The following is a 14,907-nucleotide window of genomic DNA, read 5'->3' as shown; positions in this document are numbered from 1 at the left end:
TTAATATATAACTTTATAAATTTCTAAAAAATTTCATATATAATCATTAAGCTATATTTAATAATACAGTTTGGCGCCAAGAAATAGTTTCATAGTCAATTTAAAAGTAAAATACTGTCACAATCGAAAAAAATGCTTGTATTAATTATTAGTTTTGGAGTTTTGCATTCCTCACTTTTCCCTTATAATAAATAAAGCATTTTCTTTGCTTATGTGACGCTCAATATTACATTTAAAATCTACATTTTAGTTCAGATATAATTCCCTTATTTACTTAGCCTTTATACTTACGATTATAGCTATCATCTAGTTTTATTTAAAAAAAGAAGGTAACGCATATTACTTTGTTAACTTTTACTATAGTTTTTTAAAACATGACTGTTGAAAGCATTAATATATCCATCTGCTAGATTACTCGAACCAAAGTTACGATTGCAATATTCATTGGCAAGATCATTAACATATCTCGCCAATATTTCATTTGTTTCCCTACATTTTTTCTTGGACACAAATCTATTCTGAGGATAAGCCTGTAATAGTTGTTGTTGTCTATATTTATCGCTAGAACTTCCCCTTACTGAAGTGATTAGTGACTCTAGTACTGCCGAAGCTGCAATTGCACCGCTTCCGAATATTCCAGAATTAGTATTCGCTCCTTCCTCGTTTGGACCAGTTACTGTAATTCCATTGGAAATTTGACTGTAGTTATTCCCGTTATAGTTGGAAGTTGAGGCGTTACTCACGGTGTTTGAGCTATTATTATCTCCGATTACAGTATTGCTATCAAATATGTGTTGGCCATTTGAATTACCGTTTTGTTGGGAACTATTTAAACTATGAGTATGATTGCTCTCAATGTTATGATTACTTCTCATTGTTCCACGTCTTTTTAAACCTCTTGATATTAAACGATTTCCATTCTTAGAAATTGAACTCACGTTACTATTTGAATCAAATAATTGACTGGTGTTATCCTTATTCTCACCATTTGAATCAGCTAAAACTGGATTAGTTTGAATATTATTCTCAAGCATGAAGTCGTTGTCTCCGTTCTGCTGATGCATAAACCTTAAAATCAAATGTTTATATTCCTGTATTTCTTCATTATTTACATTCATGAGATGTTCACAATTGTACATATTATTAATAGTAATTCTATCATTTCCTCCAATTAAATTATCGTCCTCATTTGTGCTATCTGAATTGTCATTACTAATGTGACTGTGAGAGAAGACAGATGTTAAAAATGAACCCGTTGGGATTGTTGTTGTCAGTGAATTTTTATTCTCCTTCTTTTTTCTTTGCTCCAAGGCCGCCGTGGTTTGAATTGTAGAAACTAATACTGAATCAACTGCCTCTAGATCAAATAACTTTTCTTCTAAATATTTCTCACTTGTATCACCTTCAATCGAAGATGTATTACTATTACTACTCGAATAGGATATTAAGTTTCTATATTTTTCATCGTTTGAAACAAACCTTATCTGGTTTGCATTCGGAACGTTGTTACCTTTAATAGTAATAGGTGAAACTATAGTTGAATCTCTCATATTTTTACTGTTATAATTCTCATCATAATTATTACATGCGTTATTACTTTCAATATCTTCAATTCTATCTGTGATATTCTTAATGAGATAACTATCATCATTATTTTTGACGTCACTGCTTCTCTCTTTTCTAAGTAAACCAAAATATTCGCCAGCCATTGATATCGGTATATGTATACTTCTCAAATCAGTAATTATGTGAGAAGGATCCCACTTTATGTAGTTGTTTGTGGTAAATCTAAGTGTGCCCCTCCTCTCATTATCAATGTTCTCATTACTAAACGATTCCGAGACAAATACTGTTTTTAAAGGACCTTTTCTGATATCCCATATCGTGTGCTTATCAACCCACTCTGCATATAAACCAACTAATGAGTGGTTTTTCCCAGGCTCGTCTTTTTGCAACACAAATATAGGGGCATTTGAAGTTGCTGCAGTGATTGAATCATTGTGATTATAAATATCCGAAGACAATCCTGAACCTCTTGTTTTATATATTCCCAATCCAGAACCTCCATTCGATGAGTGACCGGCACCTCTTCTTCCTCTGTTTGTTATGTAGGTTTTAGCGTATCTATTATTTGTTGAAGGTATACTATTTGAGATAATACCATTAATATTATTATCTTCTCCTGAAGAGGATCCCCCACCAACTGCAATATTAGCACTGCTATATTTGGGTTTTCTTCCTTTCCTAGTGACATATTCCTGTTCGCCACCCATCGTCCCCTCATCGTCACTAAGCATCAAATCATCATAACCATATTTTAAAGACACAAATCTTCCAGATCTAGTTGTCGTACCGGAATAACCTCTTCTTCCTCTGACATTTTCATTTAATGCACTGTTTGCATGAACTCCAGTTGGTCCGATACCCGAACCACCCCCTGCATTATATGGATCTGCTTTATAAGAATTTTTTCCGCTAATAACTCCTGCTTGATTCAATGAAATTAAGTTGCTATTTGCTGCGCCTTGCAAATACTTCTTGTCTAGTATATTTCCAATATTTAATTCTTCTTTCTTATATCCCTTTATCTTTCCAACAGCGCCACCTCCAACTACAGGGCCTTTATTGTCCTCCACTTTGGCCATATTGTTTTGCACTAAACCCCTGGATAAGCTTGTCGCTCCGTTTGTTGATACATTCGTGGTAGATTGACGCCTTTGTCCAGCCTGACGATCGCAATACTTGGCCAATGTATGACGAACAGATACAAATGCACTCCACATTGCTTTTTCTATATTGTCAATGCTCAATTGTTTTGACGCATTCACATTAACAAATAATTCATCCTGATCTATCGGTACCATTCTTTTTTTCTGAAAACCGAGTGAGTCAGTCACTTCTTCAACCTGATAAACAGTAAATTTAAAGCAATATCTTTTTTTGTCCCATTCTAAACGTAATTTTACTCCAGTTTTTGGAACAGAAGTTTCAAGTAGTGTCTTAACCAAACTTTCCGCGTGATTGTGCAGTCTTTCTAAATCACCCTCCGTCAAAAAACTGCTACCTCCCATTCCAGGAAGATTCGCCAATCCACTCAAAATGTGTTGACCGAAAAGCTCTGCATTATTCATAATTCCACCACCACTGTTTATAAAGCTCAACATTTGAGGTATCTGTTGACCAGGAATTCCTGCAGCTGCAGCCAATAATCCCTGTGGAGGCAACAACGGCATATTTGGGATTTGAATATGACCTGAATTGGGAAATACACCTGGCTGTGAAGAAACAGCAGCAACACCTGCAACGTTGCTGCCATTACTAACAGGACCAGTACCTGTGTTGTTACTATTATTGCCATTATTTACATTGTTGGTTGTACCTAGTTGAGGATTAAAACCCATATATAGTGAATTTTGGGGCACCATTCTTTGAAGCATAAAAAATGGATTTAACAAGTTATTCTGTCCTGGAATTCCCGGTTGTGGGAAACCCATTCCTTGGTGTGTTTGTGCCAAAGGCAATATTGTCGGTGGAAGTTGGTTTATATTGTGAATCAAGGATGGAGAGGGCATTTTGAGACCACCACTATCTCTTGGATTCATATTCGGCGATGCATTACTTAAATCAATATTCCTGGTAGTATCTGCTTTTTCAGTTATGCTCTCGCCGTTGCTCGCATTTTGAACATCAACTTTAGGTGAACTTGTTGCTTTTGAGCTTACAGTGTTCATTCCACTACCTACTGCATCTCCTATTGTTGAAGCAGAGTTATCGCGTGTCATCAATTCAACTTGCTGTGTCTGAATCACCGAGTCATGTGGGGAACTTGATACTTGCTGAGTCTCCTGATTTACCTGTTGCTGCTGCATTTGCTGTGTATGCAAAACTGCTGGCAAAAACAGTGGATGTAGTGGAAATGGTTGCAATCCAATAGAAGGGTGTCCTGGATGTGGAGGAGGGAGGGGGGGAATCCCAACAGGATTGTTGCTGCCGGAATGCAAAGCATTTAAGAGTATAGGGTTTTGAAACATTAGCTGGTTCATCTGAGGCTGTTGGGAGACAAATGAGTTAAATAGCTGTTGTGCTTGAAATTGATTTTGAGAGGACGAATCGCTCTGCTGTGCTTGTGATTTTTGCATCTGCAAATGTTGCTGTTGAAGTGCATTCAGAATCGCCATTTGGTGTTGATTAATTAAATCTGCTCCCGTTAACTGTGTCACATTAATGTTTCCTATATTATTCCCCTGTACCTGTTGTAAATTTTGAGTGGAATCTAATTGGACGCCACCGTACCCGCCAACAGAATTAATATTTGCACTTCCACCCAACTTACTGGCGTTATTTACAGGTGTATGTCCCGTTCCAAAAGCGTTCAATTTAGGAGCCGGTACGGATGCCTCAGGTACTCTTGAAAAACTATGATTTATTGGCATTACAGATGTTGTGTCGTTCATATTCATAATATCACTTTTTTGAGTTGCGTTATTTTGATCAGCTGAAACTGCGTTGTCTAAATTCTCCGAAGGGACTATGTTTTCCCCCTCACCTTTGTTTGCTTTCAAAACACTATCGCTTTCAACAACATTATTTACATTGTTACCGTCTACTCTTTCACCACTACTCGTTTGAACAATACTTACATTATTCATACCAGGTGATACTTGTGGTGGAAGATTTGAATATTGAGATGTATGTATTCCACTCAAACTAGGAGCTTCTGTTGCTGTATGCTCCGTATTTGCTACCGACTCAATATTTTCCGAATCTAGCATTTTTTGCTTATAAACTCAGTTTCCTCTTTTCAACCCACTTCCATACACAAAATTATATCTTGTTCAGATTTTGACTATTTATGTGCGTTGCGCCTATCAGAAGAGACAACAACAAACGGATAGTTACATACACTTTTTAGGGGTGACATTCTGTTGAGACATGCGTGAACGTATACATTAAATAATTGTATTTGAAATTTATATAAAAAAATATTTTATGAAATTATATCGAATGTATACGCATTTATATTAATAATAAATGTACATGTTAGCTGTGAACCACCCTGTCCGTTCGTTTTTACCCGCAGTATTTTTGCTTTTAATCCCACCTTATTCTCTTTTAAAATCCATTTTAGATCCCGCACGATCGCAGTTCCAGGATTATTCTCCGGAACTGCGCTTTGTTGCGGGTAACTTTTGAAAACAAGTACATGCGAGTATTTTTGTTTTCAAAGCACGTGAGTTGCTGTCTTAATTCAAAGCTCTTTGAATCCTCTCACTCATATTTGTTAATCTTTAAATTCGACAAGCAGGCGTTTCCCGCCTAAAACAGTAATAATGGACGGAGTTTCCTACCCCCCCTCCCATCCCACCCTGACTCCGGTCCGTGGGAATTAATTGGAGTTATTCACGCCTTGAATGCTTTTTATCCCTTTTATTTGAATTCAACTCACTTTTTTTTTATGAAAATTTCTTCCTTAGTCTTTCTGCTATCTGAATTTGTGGTCTACTCAATGCTCTTCACCGTAACATAAGATGAGGTATAGCAGTAATCTGGACTATTGAGTATCTTTATGTAGACTTCGTTTATCTTTGTAAGAGAATTGTTTTTTTCTGTGAACTCTGATTCGTCGTTATTTGTGGTGACTCCTGGATTTTCACTTATTTCCTCCGGAGGGGAGACCGTTAAGAATGTTTCGAGTATGCTGTTTTCCTCCATTTCCTCCACTGAATTGCAATCCACGAAGCCGGCAAAAGACTTGAAATTGCTGCCATTCCTGTAATTGTAACTGTAATCCACTATGCTTGAACACAAATAATGGTTCTCGTAAATATTGTCCTTGAAGCTAAATATATCATAATAACTTGAACAGCTTTTCGTTTCCTTTTGTAATATTGGAACTAACGCTAATTCAGCGTAACTACTTTCTGCAACATCGTTCAAACCTTTATTTTCGTTATATTCCTCTATAACATAGTTATTGATATCGGTGTTTTCGCTACTACTGCCAGTTGACTTCACTCGCTCAACGTAATTTATATGCAATAATCTATCCATCAATTCGCTAACTTTATATTGAAATGCATTTAGACTAATTACTGGTTTCCTGTTTCTTATTACGTTACTGAGATCTAATTGTCTCGCTTCGTCTTTATTCTTTTCTTTTATTTCCATTTCTCTCGCAAAAATTTCTAAATTATATATTTGACTTCTTGCCAAACTTTCTATATTATTCATTGAATCCTCCATTGCAGTGTCTATTATCTCAATAATTGACTCTATTAAAGAACGACACATGAATGAACAAGTAAATTCCTTTATTTTTCGCTTCTTGTATTATTTTTATATATATTATTTGATAATAGCTTTAATGCTTGTCGTTTATTTATGTGTTCAGATTTTTGCTCTTCTCTTATACTAATTATTCTTACAAATCTTTCCCACAACCCCTATACAAATTCATATATAATAACACATTATTTTTACAAAAAGTGGTGATGTGCAATTTTTTTCCCTGCCATCTCACAAAAGAGACATTTAACTAAAATTATCATGTAGCTAGCAATATTTCCATGATAAAGTACAGTATTGTGCTTTACTCTTCGCACATTCAAACAATATACATACATGCTTTAAACAAATTCACAAAAAAATGAAATCCGTTTAAAAATATATAACTACTCGTCCATTAAACACCAGATCATTCAAGATTTTATGCAAGTAACACTTCTACTACAAGTTTTAGAGTTCTTTATCTGTTTGCAATCACCTTAGCAGTCATTAATTCCAAATTTGATTTTGCATGTATCCAAGGCACATTGAGTGTGACCACATGCAAATTAGGAACCGGAAATGTCAAAAAAGAGAAATAAATAAAAATCGGCTAAAAGAGTGCTTAATTGAAAATGAAACAATGCATTTCCTAATTAACAAAATACTCCAGTCTAGCTTTGTAACAACAAAAGGATGTGCGAAAATAATGAAAGAGTATATAAAACTGTGGTGGGGGAAACACTGGTCAGGATGAATGTTCGAGGCGAACAACAAAGCCTCAGCAAGCCAATAAAACTAAAACTACATGCTCTTTTGTTTTCCGGTGTTTTGTTATAACCAAGTACAACAAAAGCCTTTATTGAAAATAAAAATTAAATATTTAATTTGATTTTACTACATATAAAAATGGCGGTTAAATCGAGCAAGTTCGAAAAAATGTGAAACCCAAATAATTATTTAGATGACTCGAGAGTAATAATTGGTCGTTTATATATTGTTTAGCTTCTGAAATTTACATTTGCCTGCCTCATAACATCTCCAGACTGCACTTGAATGTTTTCAGCCAAACCTGTTGTCATGGAGGATTTTATAAGAGAATACTCTGTATCACCAAATCAATATTGCAGGGAGAAAGAATTCACCACAACTGGATTTACAAGCAGGAATACACACATAAAGCACTACTATCATCGTTTTAGGAGCAATAGTAGCAAGGGAAAAAAAGGAACGGCTATACTTATTCACGGATACTCTAGTCATACGCTGGGTGAATATCTAAATGTAGTTGAAAATCAAAAATGCAGTCGTATTAACGATAACAAATACTACTATAGCAGCGAAAGTGGAAAAGAAATTGAGAATCCTTTATTGAAGTCAAAGTACATAACGACATACGATGGTAGTTACATTGAATACTTTAACAACAATGGCTACGATGTCATTTCATTGGACTTGGAAGGACACGGTTTTTCAAAGGGAAAAAAGTGTAATACGGAAAATTTGGACAACAATTGCTATAGCATAATCCAAATGCTGGAAGTAGAAATTTCAAAGTATAAACCAAACGGGAAGTATTATTTGGATAAGTATAATGTAAGTGTGTATAACTGGAACAGCAAAATAAGTGAGGAAAAGGGTTCAAATGGAGACAAACAATATAGCATAGAAAGCGACGAGAAGGAGAACTTGTATAATAAGGGAAATTTATTTGAGCATAAAGTTGATAACAACAATTCAATTTCTAGGAAAAAAGGAGCGTGCATTCATTGCGGCAGCAATGAATGTGTATTCAAAAGTGTTTTTGGCGATAAACTAGTTGTGTGCGGAATATCCATGGGAGGAGCAACAGCATTTAGACTTATTGAATTAATCGGACAAATGATTGAAGAAAATAAACAAGAGTATTTAAAGTTGATTCATTGCATTAAGCCACGGATAATATGCACAATATTGCTTTCTCCGATGTTGAGTTTGGAATCAATTAAAAAAAAGCCACTTAACAGATTCCTTTTGATGTTTCTTTCAATTGCGTCGTATTTATTCCCAGATTTGCAGGTTGGTGAAAAGATTAAAAATCCATCATGTGACTATTTATCTCTATTCTCCAAAAACGATCCTCTTTGTTATTCAAAACGCGTAAAGGCACTTATGTGTAAAAGTTTACTTGGTTTTACAGACACAATAAGAAAAGACATCAACTACTATCCTGCAGACATACCCCTTCTTATTTGTCACTGCATACACGACTCACTAACCGACTTTGAGGGAAGCAAAAGGACAATAGAGTTGCTAAACGACAAATTTGGAGACACTCAACTCGAAAGCAATACGAATCCAGAGTTCACGCTATGGCCTATAACCTCTAAAAAAATGTGGCATGCTTTAACAAGAGAAGTGGGATTTCAAGATCTGCTTTTGAGAATACTCGATTGGGTATCTAAGAAGGAGATACAATACGAAAAAAGGTACAAACAAATTAACAAGATTGAAAAAACGCCTTCAACGAGTCAACAAATATTTATTTCATTTAAAAAAAATTACTTTCAAAAGTTAAAAAAATAAGTGAAGTATATTTATTCTTGTTTTCGTTTAGCAACTTTGGTCATACAAGGCAAATGTAGTTATTGTCTAAATATTAAATTCTGGTGATTTTAGTATTTTTACTGTTTAATCACGTAACGTAAACTCCAAAATTACTAGGCTACACACAACTTGTTTATATTCCCCGATAAATTCTCTCTATTGTCTTATTCTTTGTTTAATGGTCTTCCAGTACGAGTGTATTGTATTGACTCCGTTTTTTGACTTGTTTCCGAGACTGTTGTCCTCACTTTTTAAGCTTGCTGCATTTTCATCAACGCCGTGAATATCTGTGGAATGCGTGATTTTTGATCCGTACTTTAAATCAGCATTAATAACCTCCAGATTCCCAACATACGAACTGTAAGATAGCAGCTGTTTCTTCTGTTTGTCTATTTTGCTTTTTAAATTGTTTATCTCAATCTGGTAGTTTGTCTCTGTTTGAGCAAGAGCAAGCTTGGTTGATATTAATTCCTTCTCAATTTCATCGTAACAGTAGGAAAATTTTACACCCCCCTCACCATCTTTAGCTTTGTTATTGCCTTTGCTTGTTTTCCTGTCATCACAGTTTTCAGAAGAATTAACTCTGAGTTTAAGTTGCTGTTTGTTTGGTTCAAGATCGGAAACTTGGCTATTTGCAGTTAAAAACGAGCCATGATAATAGTAATTGTTTTTAGGAATAGAAAACAACTCAGCCTCAACCTCATCTTGAATCTTGCCGGTCCTTTGGTAGTATTCCAATTGCCTTTTGATATCATCAAGCTGATTTTCCAAATTTGTAATGTACTTCTCATAATTGTACTTGTCAGACTCCCTTAAACGCCTTAACTCGTCCCTCACACCTGTGAGCTCGCTTACTTCTTGTTGAAGTAAACAGTAGTCGTTCAGATCCACTAATTTTTGACTCTTGACGGTGCTGTTATCTATGTTAATGCCGTTTTCATCTTTGTTTCTCAATAACTCAGAGCCGTCATTTGTCCTTAGCTGTTTTATCTCATTCATCAAGTCCGCTTCCCTTTGCTTCCAGTTCTTTTCCTGCTCCGAGTATATCTGGAGTTGTTGTTTTAGTGAGTTAATTTCCATATTGTACTCGTTAATTTTTCTTTTGTACTCCTCTTGCTCCATATACAAACGTTGCGTAAGTATATCAAAGGAGGAAGATGAATGAGATGATGAACCACCTGCATTTGTTTTGCCGTTCTTGTTCAAATTCAAATTTAAGCCTTTTGTCGCATTACAGTCGTCATTGTCCACTCTTTCCGCGTTGTTTCCGACATTTTCACAGTAATTCTCACCGCACTGGTATTGGTACTCCAATTTATTTATAACAGGATTTGGATAGTAACTTGGGGCTGAATCATTGTTTTTAACGGTAGTATCAAGGGCGTCTTGGTTGCCATTTTCCTTTTTATCAGAACGAGCGATATTCTCACCATTTATATGAACATCCACGTCTACAACTGTTCCAGTTTCAGTCATTTCTTCTGTCTCTCTCAAATTATCTGTCCTAATTTCTGCATCTTCTCTTATGGCAAACATTGGTATTCCCAGAGTGCACTCACTTGGAAGTTTTGTATCCTTTTCAAAAGTCAAATTACTTTTCGCGTATTTTGAATTAAACAAGGAGCTGGTGTTTTCAATACTTAATTTACTTTCTGACGCCTTTGTCTGAAAATCCCCTATGTCACTATAAATTGTTGTAAAGCCAGACATCATAGATGCGGTATCATCAAATCCTTCAGATACCTCACCTAAAGAGACACATGATATGTAAGCCTCAATATATGAGTTAGGATCTGAACACTTAATTAACGGTATTTCTATGTGAGTTTGATCACTATTTGCATTTTCACTTAATTTAAGGTTATTGGCATAAAAAGAAAGCTCTAAAGGAACCTCTCCCAACACTATCGGCATTGGATTCTCCTTATACTTTCCATAAACCACAAGTCTTGAGTCCTTTGGCAAGAAAACGTCATCCTTTTGCTTTCCCTTGGATGATTTGTTTGGCTTTTGAAACAGTGTTGCTATCAGGACCATTGGTTGGTAAAACGGATGAATTATATTCCCATTCACACATGAAACAGACTCCTTTCCAGATATCCTTTTCGGCCCTCTCACCCAATCCATTGATATCTCGCATTCCTCGTGTAAACATATGTAAAGATTCTCTATTCTTAAATCAAATCTGAATTTCTCCGCGTTCTGGCCTATATGTCTAACTGCTCTAACCAATCTCATGTTATTATACTTATAAAAAGGCACAAATCTCTTGATATATATTGTATAGAGTGTGTTTGTCTGATTTATCCCTGTTTACTTTATATTTCTATTTTGTGATTTCCTGTTTCTGCATAAACTTGGTTAAAGCGCTCAGTTTAGATCTTATTTATTCGCATTGAACTTAACCGGACCTTAAGTAAATACGAAACCAATAAAACATTGATAGTTATAATAACAACTACTGTTATTATTTTTATTAATTATAGATGAATTGATTATACTTGGTTTATTCAGTAATACTTTTCACCCTTTTCACACATACACTTAGTTTAACTTTGTTCTGAATATATTATTCATATTATCTCGTATTTGGCATAACCTTTCTTTTTAATTAAAAAGAAGATCAATTTTCATTAATTATAACTTTTATTTACATTCTTGACTCGTATCTGGGCAACACACCTGAACGTCTAAGGAAAATGGCAGGCCAATCAGCAAAAAGAATTGCTAAAGAAGCAGTCAAGTATAAGTCAATTTACTTTTATGTGTTGATATCATCTTTGGCGATTCATTTCTTGTTTAAAGGGCTTTACAGACCCGGCTCTCTTTTCGGAAGCACGGGTTTTGGGTTTTTAGTTATTTCTGGTATTTATGCATTCACCTACTCTAGCATTAAATCGCGACTAGATGTTGGAGTTGGGTATTCTATATATCAAGACATTTACATATTAAATACGTTTGTATCTATACTATCCGTTTTTTCAAAATACTCATGGTACATATTTTTGCTTATACCTATTTATGTCTTTTACAAACTGGGAAAACTAATCATTAATTGGGTATTTACTCCCGAACCAGTAAGTTTATTTTTTCGATTGTTTGTTTAATGTTAACTTTGTATTCTTTCCTCAAATAATTCTCTAATTGTCCCAGGAAGTACAAATTCCACAAAAATTAAAAAATTTGTCAAGGAAGAGAAACTAGTGTTTCTAGTTTACTCACAGAATTAGCTTTAATTTTTAGTTTGACAGCGAAATACCTATTATTCTACTGCTCATAAATACACCAACTTTGTCCTTTTATGACTCTTTTTTCTTAAACTATATTACTGTGAGAGTGAAACCGTATTTGGTTTCCAAGTCAATACAAAGCCGCTGTGAAATCTCAAAGAATTGCTCTGAAAATAAAGAAAAATAAACAAAATGAGGAGAAGTAAATAGAGAAACTACTAATGATTATAATAAAAACTATTTCTCATTAAAATTAATTAAATTACGGAGTTTTTGTAGAGAACTTGAAATGTTTGAATTATTATTGTATTGAATAATTTCACAAATCACAATCCCAACATCAATGAACTCCCGTACAAAGAATGGATCTTCGAATAGTTCAAAGTCTTTGTTTTCCCAAAGCAAACTTACGCGTTGTAGAATACATAAAATTGTGTCTGGATTAAAGTTTTTATTTGTAATTGAAACTACCTTTGAAAGCTTTTTTTCAAAAAGTTGGAAAAATAAATCATCCCAATGGAAAATAAGAAAATTAACTGTTCCTTGGAAATCGAGTATACCATGTTTATCATAATTTTCTTTTACTCCGACTTCATAATTTAAGTCAACTTTCGAATAATTCCAAATGTGATCATTTTCAACGTGCCCTTGAAAAACTGTGGATGTATTTGAATATCTAGATGAATTCGATATTGCCGAAGAGCCTCCTGTCCTACTTATTGTCTTAGACTTCATGTACTTTACAAGATAAGGAGCTAGTATATAAGAAATTAATTGTTGACCGATTAAAGCAATCTCTGGATTTGAATAGTGTTGATTTTTCAATAAAAACGGTCCTTGACTGTTATCTATTGTTTTATTTAACATAAAACAACTATTTTCACATGAGTTACTGTTAGTCAGAACTGGAGGATAAACTCTTGTTAATGATTTGTTTCTTCTGCATGAACTTGGATAGGTAGAACTAAGCAATACACTATATTCGCTTATTCCACCAATTAATTTTGAATTTAAAAATAACTTCTCATCTGAGCTCCATATCTTTTTGAAAACAATACATCCTATAGACCATTCTATAAATAGAGAAAAAGATCCTACATCGGCAGAATATCTTGGATTTATGTTTATATTGCTATTTGTAAGCAAAAAGGAAAAAAACACTCTCGGATTGTCAATACATAATTCGTCGTATAAATAAATATTTTTGCCATTATTACCTATAACGACTTTTGGTTTTATATATTCAAAAAAAAACGATGATATATCCCTCGTTTGATTCCCAAATACATAAAATGCAGGTGATCGGTTTACTTCATTGTTTAAAAAACCAAATCTGCCTCCAATTTTATTCTTTGTAGTGCTATTTTTGTTTTCAACTGGAGTTTCCGAAGAATCTTTATTGTTAATAAAACCATCACTTTTGATACTTTTCCCCAGTTTGTTATTTTTATCTTCTTTTCTATTGCTTTCGTCGTTGAATATATTCAAAAAACTATCTCCAAAAATAGCCTTTACTGATAATATTCTTATTGGAAATGGCTTTGCCTCGTCCAATATGTGAAATATTAAATGACCGTCATTAAAATTCTCATAGTGACTTGAGACTGTTAAGTTATGAAGATTGTGAAAACCATTTGAAGTTAGATTTGGAGACATTCCTGCAGGAAATTCCCAATTAAACAATATTTTTCCGGCATAACCTGACACTTTATATATTACGTTTCCAATGAAGTCAGTTGAAAATAAAGATTCACATCCAGCTCCAAATTCACAAACACTGTAAGCTTTAATTTTTTCCGGGGGAAATTCCACCCACTGTCCACCACATATCATATTAGACATAGAATAAGGCGAAATAGGACCCCTTGTTAATAACTTTTCGCTGTGGTTTTCAAAGTGCATGCTAGGAGTTACTGCAGAAGATAGTGTTGATGTTGCCAAATTTCTTTGTTTAAACTTCTCATTGTCGTTCTTTTTAGCTGCTGGGAGTTCAAGTGTTAAGTCACAGTCAGAAAAATTTACTATTCTAATACAAAGTGACCTTGGATACTTTCTAAGTCTTTCTATCCACTCATAATAATTTGAATTTAAATTCAATTTTTTAAAGTCGTAATTAGCGTATCTATTAGAATTATCAGAGTTGTCTATTTTTTCCAAGTAATCAGAACCTAATTCTGTTTCTCTTATGTTTACGTGTGTCATCAACTTCCTAATTGAACGCTGCACTCCATTCGTGGTGTCTAAATAAAAAAGCTTTTTAATGTGATCGTCCTTGTTTGAGCTTTTTGGGATCTCAATGAAAGAGTCATCCTTATTTATTATTCCTACTCTCACATTCGCCTCCCCGTCTCCCATTATTCTAGACTCATATTTATAATTTATGCAGTGTTCTATGCCGTCAACTATACTTGTATATACCACATTACAGCCAAGTATGTTCTGATATGATGCGTTTGAACAGACAAATGAAATCATCACTCCGGGTTCTATCTTCTCTAACGGATGGTAGATCCATTCTCCCTTCTCTAATATCTGTATATAACGATGAAACGTAAGTCTAGTGTTATTTTTTATCACTATTTCCAACTGTTCCATTTTTATTTTCTGCCCTTGTCAAATTAATATTTCAAACAAACTGCTCTATTCCTGAATATGTATCATAAATGTACCTTAATCTTTCTTATTACTCTTCAGAATTATAATACACATTAAAGTCTCGCATTATACATGGACTTATGTGTAGATAAAAAAAACTTTCTCGCTTCTTTCTTCAAAAAGGAAGGAGAAAAAACACCATTTTGCGTCCTAACATTTTGATTGCTCAAAC

The 14,907-nt window shown here is 34.3% G+C and overlaps 6 protein-coding genes across 6 annotated transcripts; 2 read left to right on the top strand and 4 right to left on the bottom strand.

The window, feature by feature from the left end:
- Positions 1-347: 347 nt before the first annotated feature.
- Positions 348-4,772, bottom strand: FG386_002123 (uncharacterized protein; the record flags this gene model as incomplete). The annotated part of the gene is made up of 1 exon (XM_067341471.1): positions 348-4,772. The coding sequence occupies one exon, from the start codon at positions 4,770-4,772 to the stop codon at positions 348-350; it is 4,425 nt and encodes a 1,474-aa protein (XP_067197557.1).
- A 727-nt stretch (positions 4,773-5,499) lies between these two features.
- FG386_002122 (uncharacterized protein) lies at positions 5,500-6,291 on the bottom strand (the record flags this gene model as incomplete). Its single annotated transcript, XM_067341470.1, has 1 exon — positions 5,500-6,291. One exon carries the CDS (start codon positions 6,289-6,291, stop codon positions 5,500-5,502), a length of 792 nt encoding a protein of 263 aa, XP_067197556.1.
- A 1,053-nt stretch (positions 6,292-7,344) lies between these two features.
- Positions 7,345-8,829, top strand: FG386_002121 (uncharacterized protein; the record flags this gene model as incomplete). Its single annotated transcript, XM_067341469.1, has 1 exon — positions 7,345-8,829. The coding sequence occupies one exon, from the start codon at positions 7,345-7,347 to the stop codon at positions 8,827-8,829; it is 1,485 nt and encodes a 494-aa protein (XP_067197555.1).
- Positions 8,830-9,006: 177 nt separating this feature from the next.
- On the bottom strand, positions 9,007-11,088 carry FG386_002120 (uncharacterized protein; the record flags this gene model as incomplete). Its single annotated transcript, XM_067341468.1, has 1 exon — positions 9,007-11,088. One exon carries the CDS (start codon positions 11,086-11,088, stop codon positions 9,007-9,009), a length of 2,082 nt encoding a protein of 693 aa, XP_067197554.1.
- A 461-nt stretch (positions 11,089-11,549) lies between these two features.
- Positions 11,550-12,054, top strand: FG386_002119 (uncharacterized protein; the record flags this gene model as incomplete). Its single annotated transcript, XM_067341467.1, has 2 exons — positions 11,550-11,927; positions 12,004-12,054. 2 exons carry the CDS (start codon positions 11,550-11,552, stop codon positions 12,052-12,054), a joined length of 429 nt encoding a protein of 142 aa, XP_067197553.1.
- A 263-nt stretch (positions 12,055-12,317) lies between these two features.
- Positions 12,318-14,675, bottom strand: FG386_002117 (uncharacterized protein; the record flags this gene model as incomplete). Its single annotated transcript, XM_067341465.1, has 1 exon — positions 12,318-14,675. The coding sequence occupies one exon, from the start codon at positions 14,673-14,675 to the stop codon at positions 12,318-12,320; it is 2,358 nt and encodes a 785-aa protein (XP_067197551.1).
- Between the last annotated feature and the right edge of the window lie 232 nt (positions 14,676-14,907).

The sequence above is a fragment of the Cryptosporidium ryanae genome (assembly GCF_009792415.1).
Source record: "Cryptosporidium ryanae isolate 45019 chromosome Unknown contig_33, whole genome shotgun sequence".
In the NCBI taxonomy this organism is placed as follows: domain Eukaryota; phylum Apicomplexa; class Conoidasida; order Eucoccidiorida; family Cryptosporidiidae; genus Cryptosporidium; species Cryptosporidium ryanae.
The sequence above is the reverse complement of the archived record's forward strand: the minus strand, read 5'-3'. Positions and strand labels throughout refer to the sequence as shown.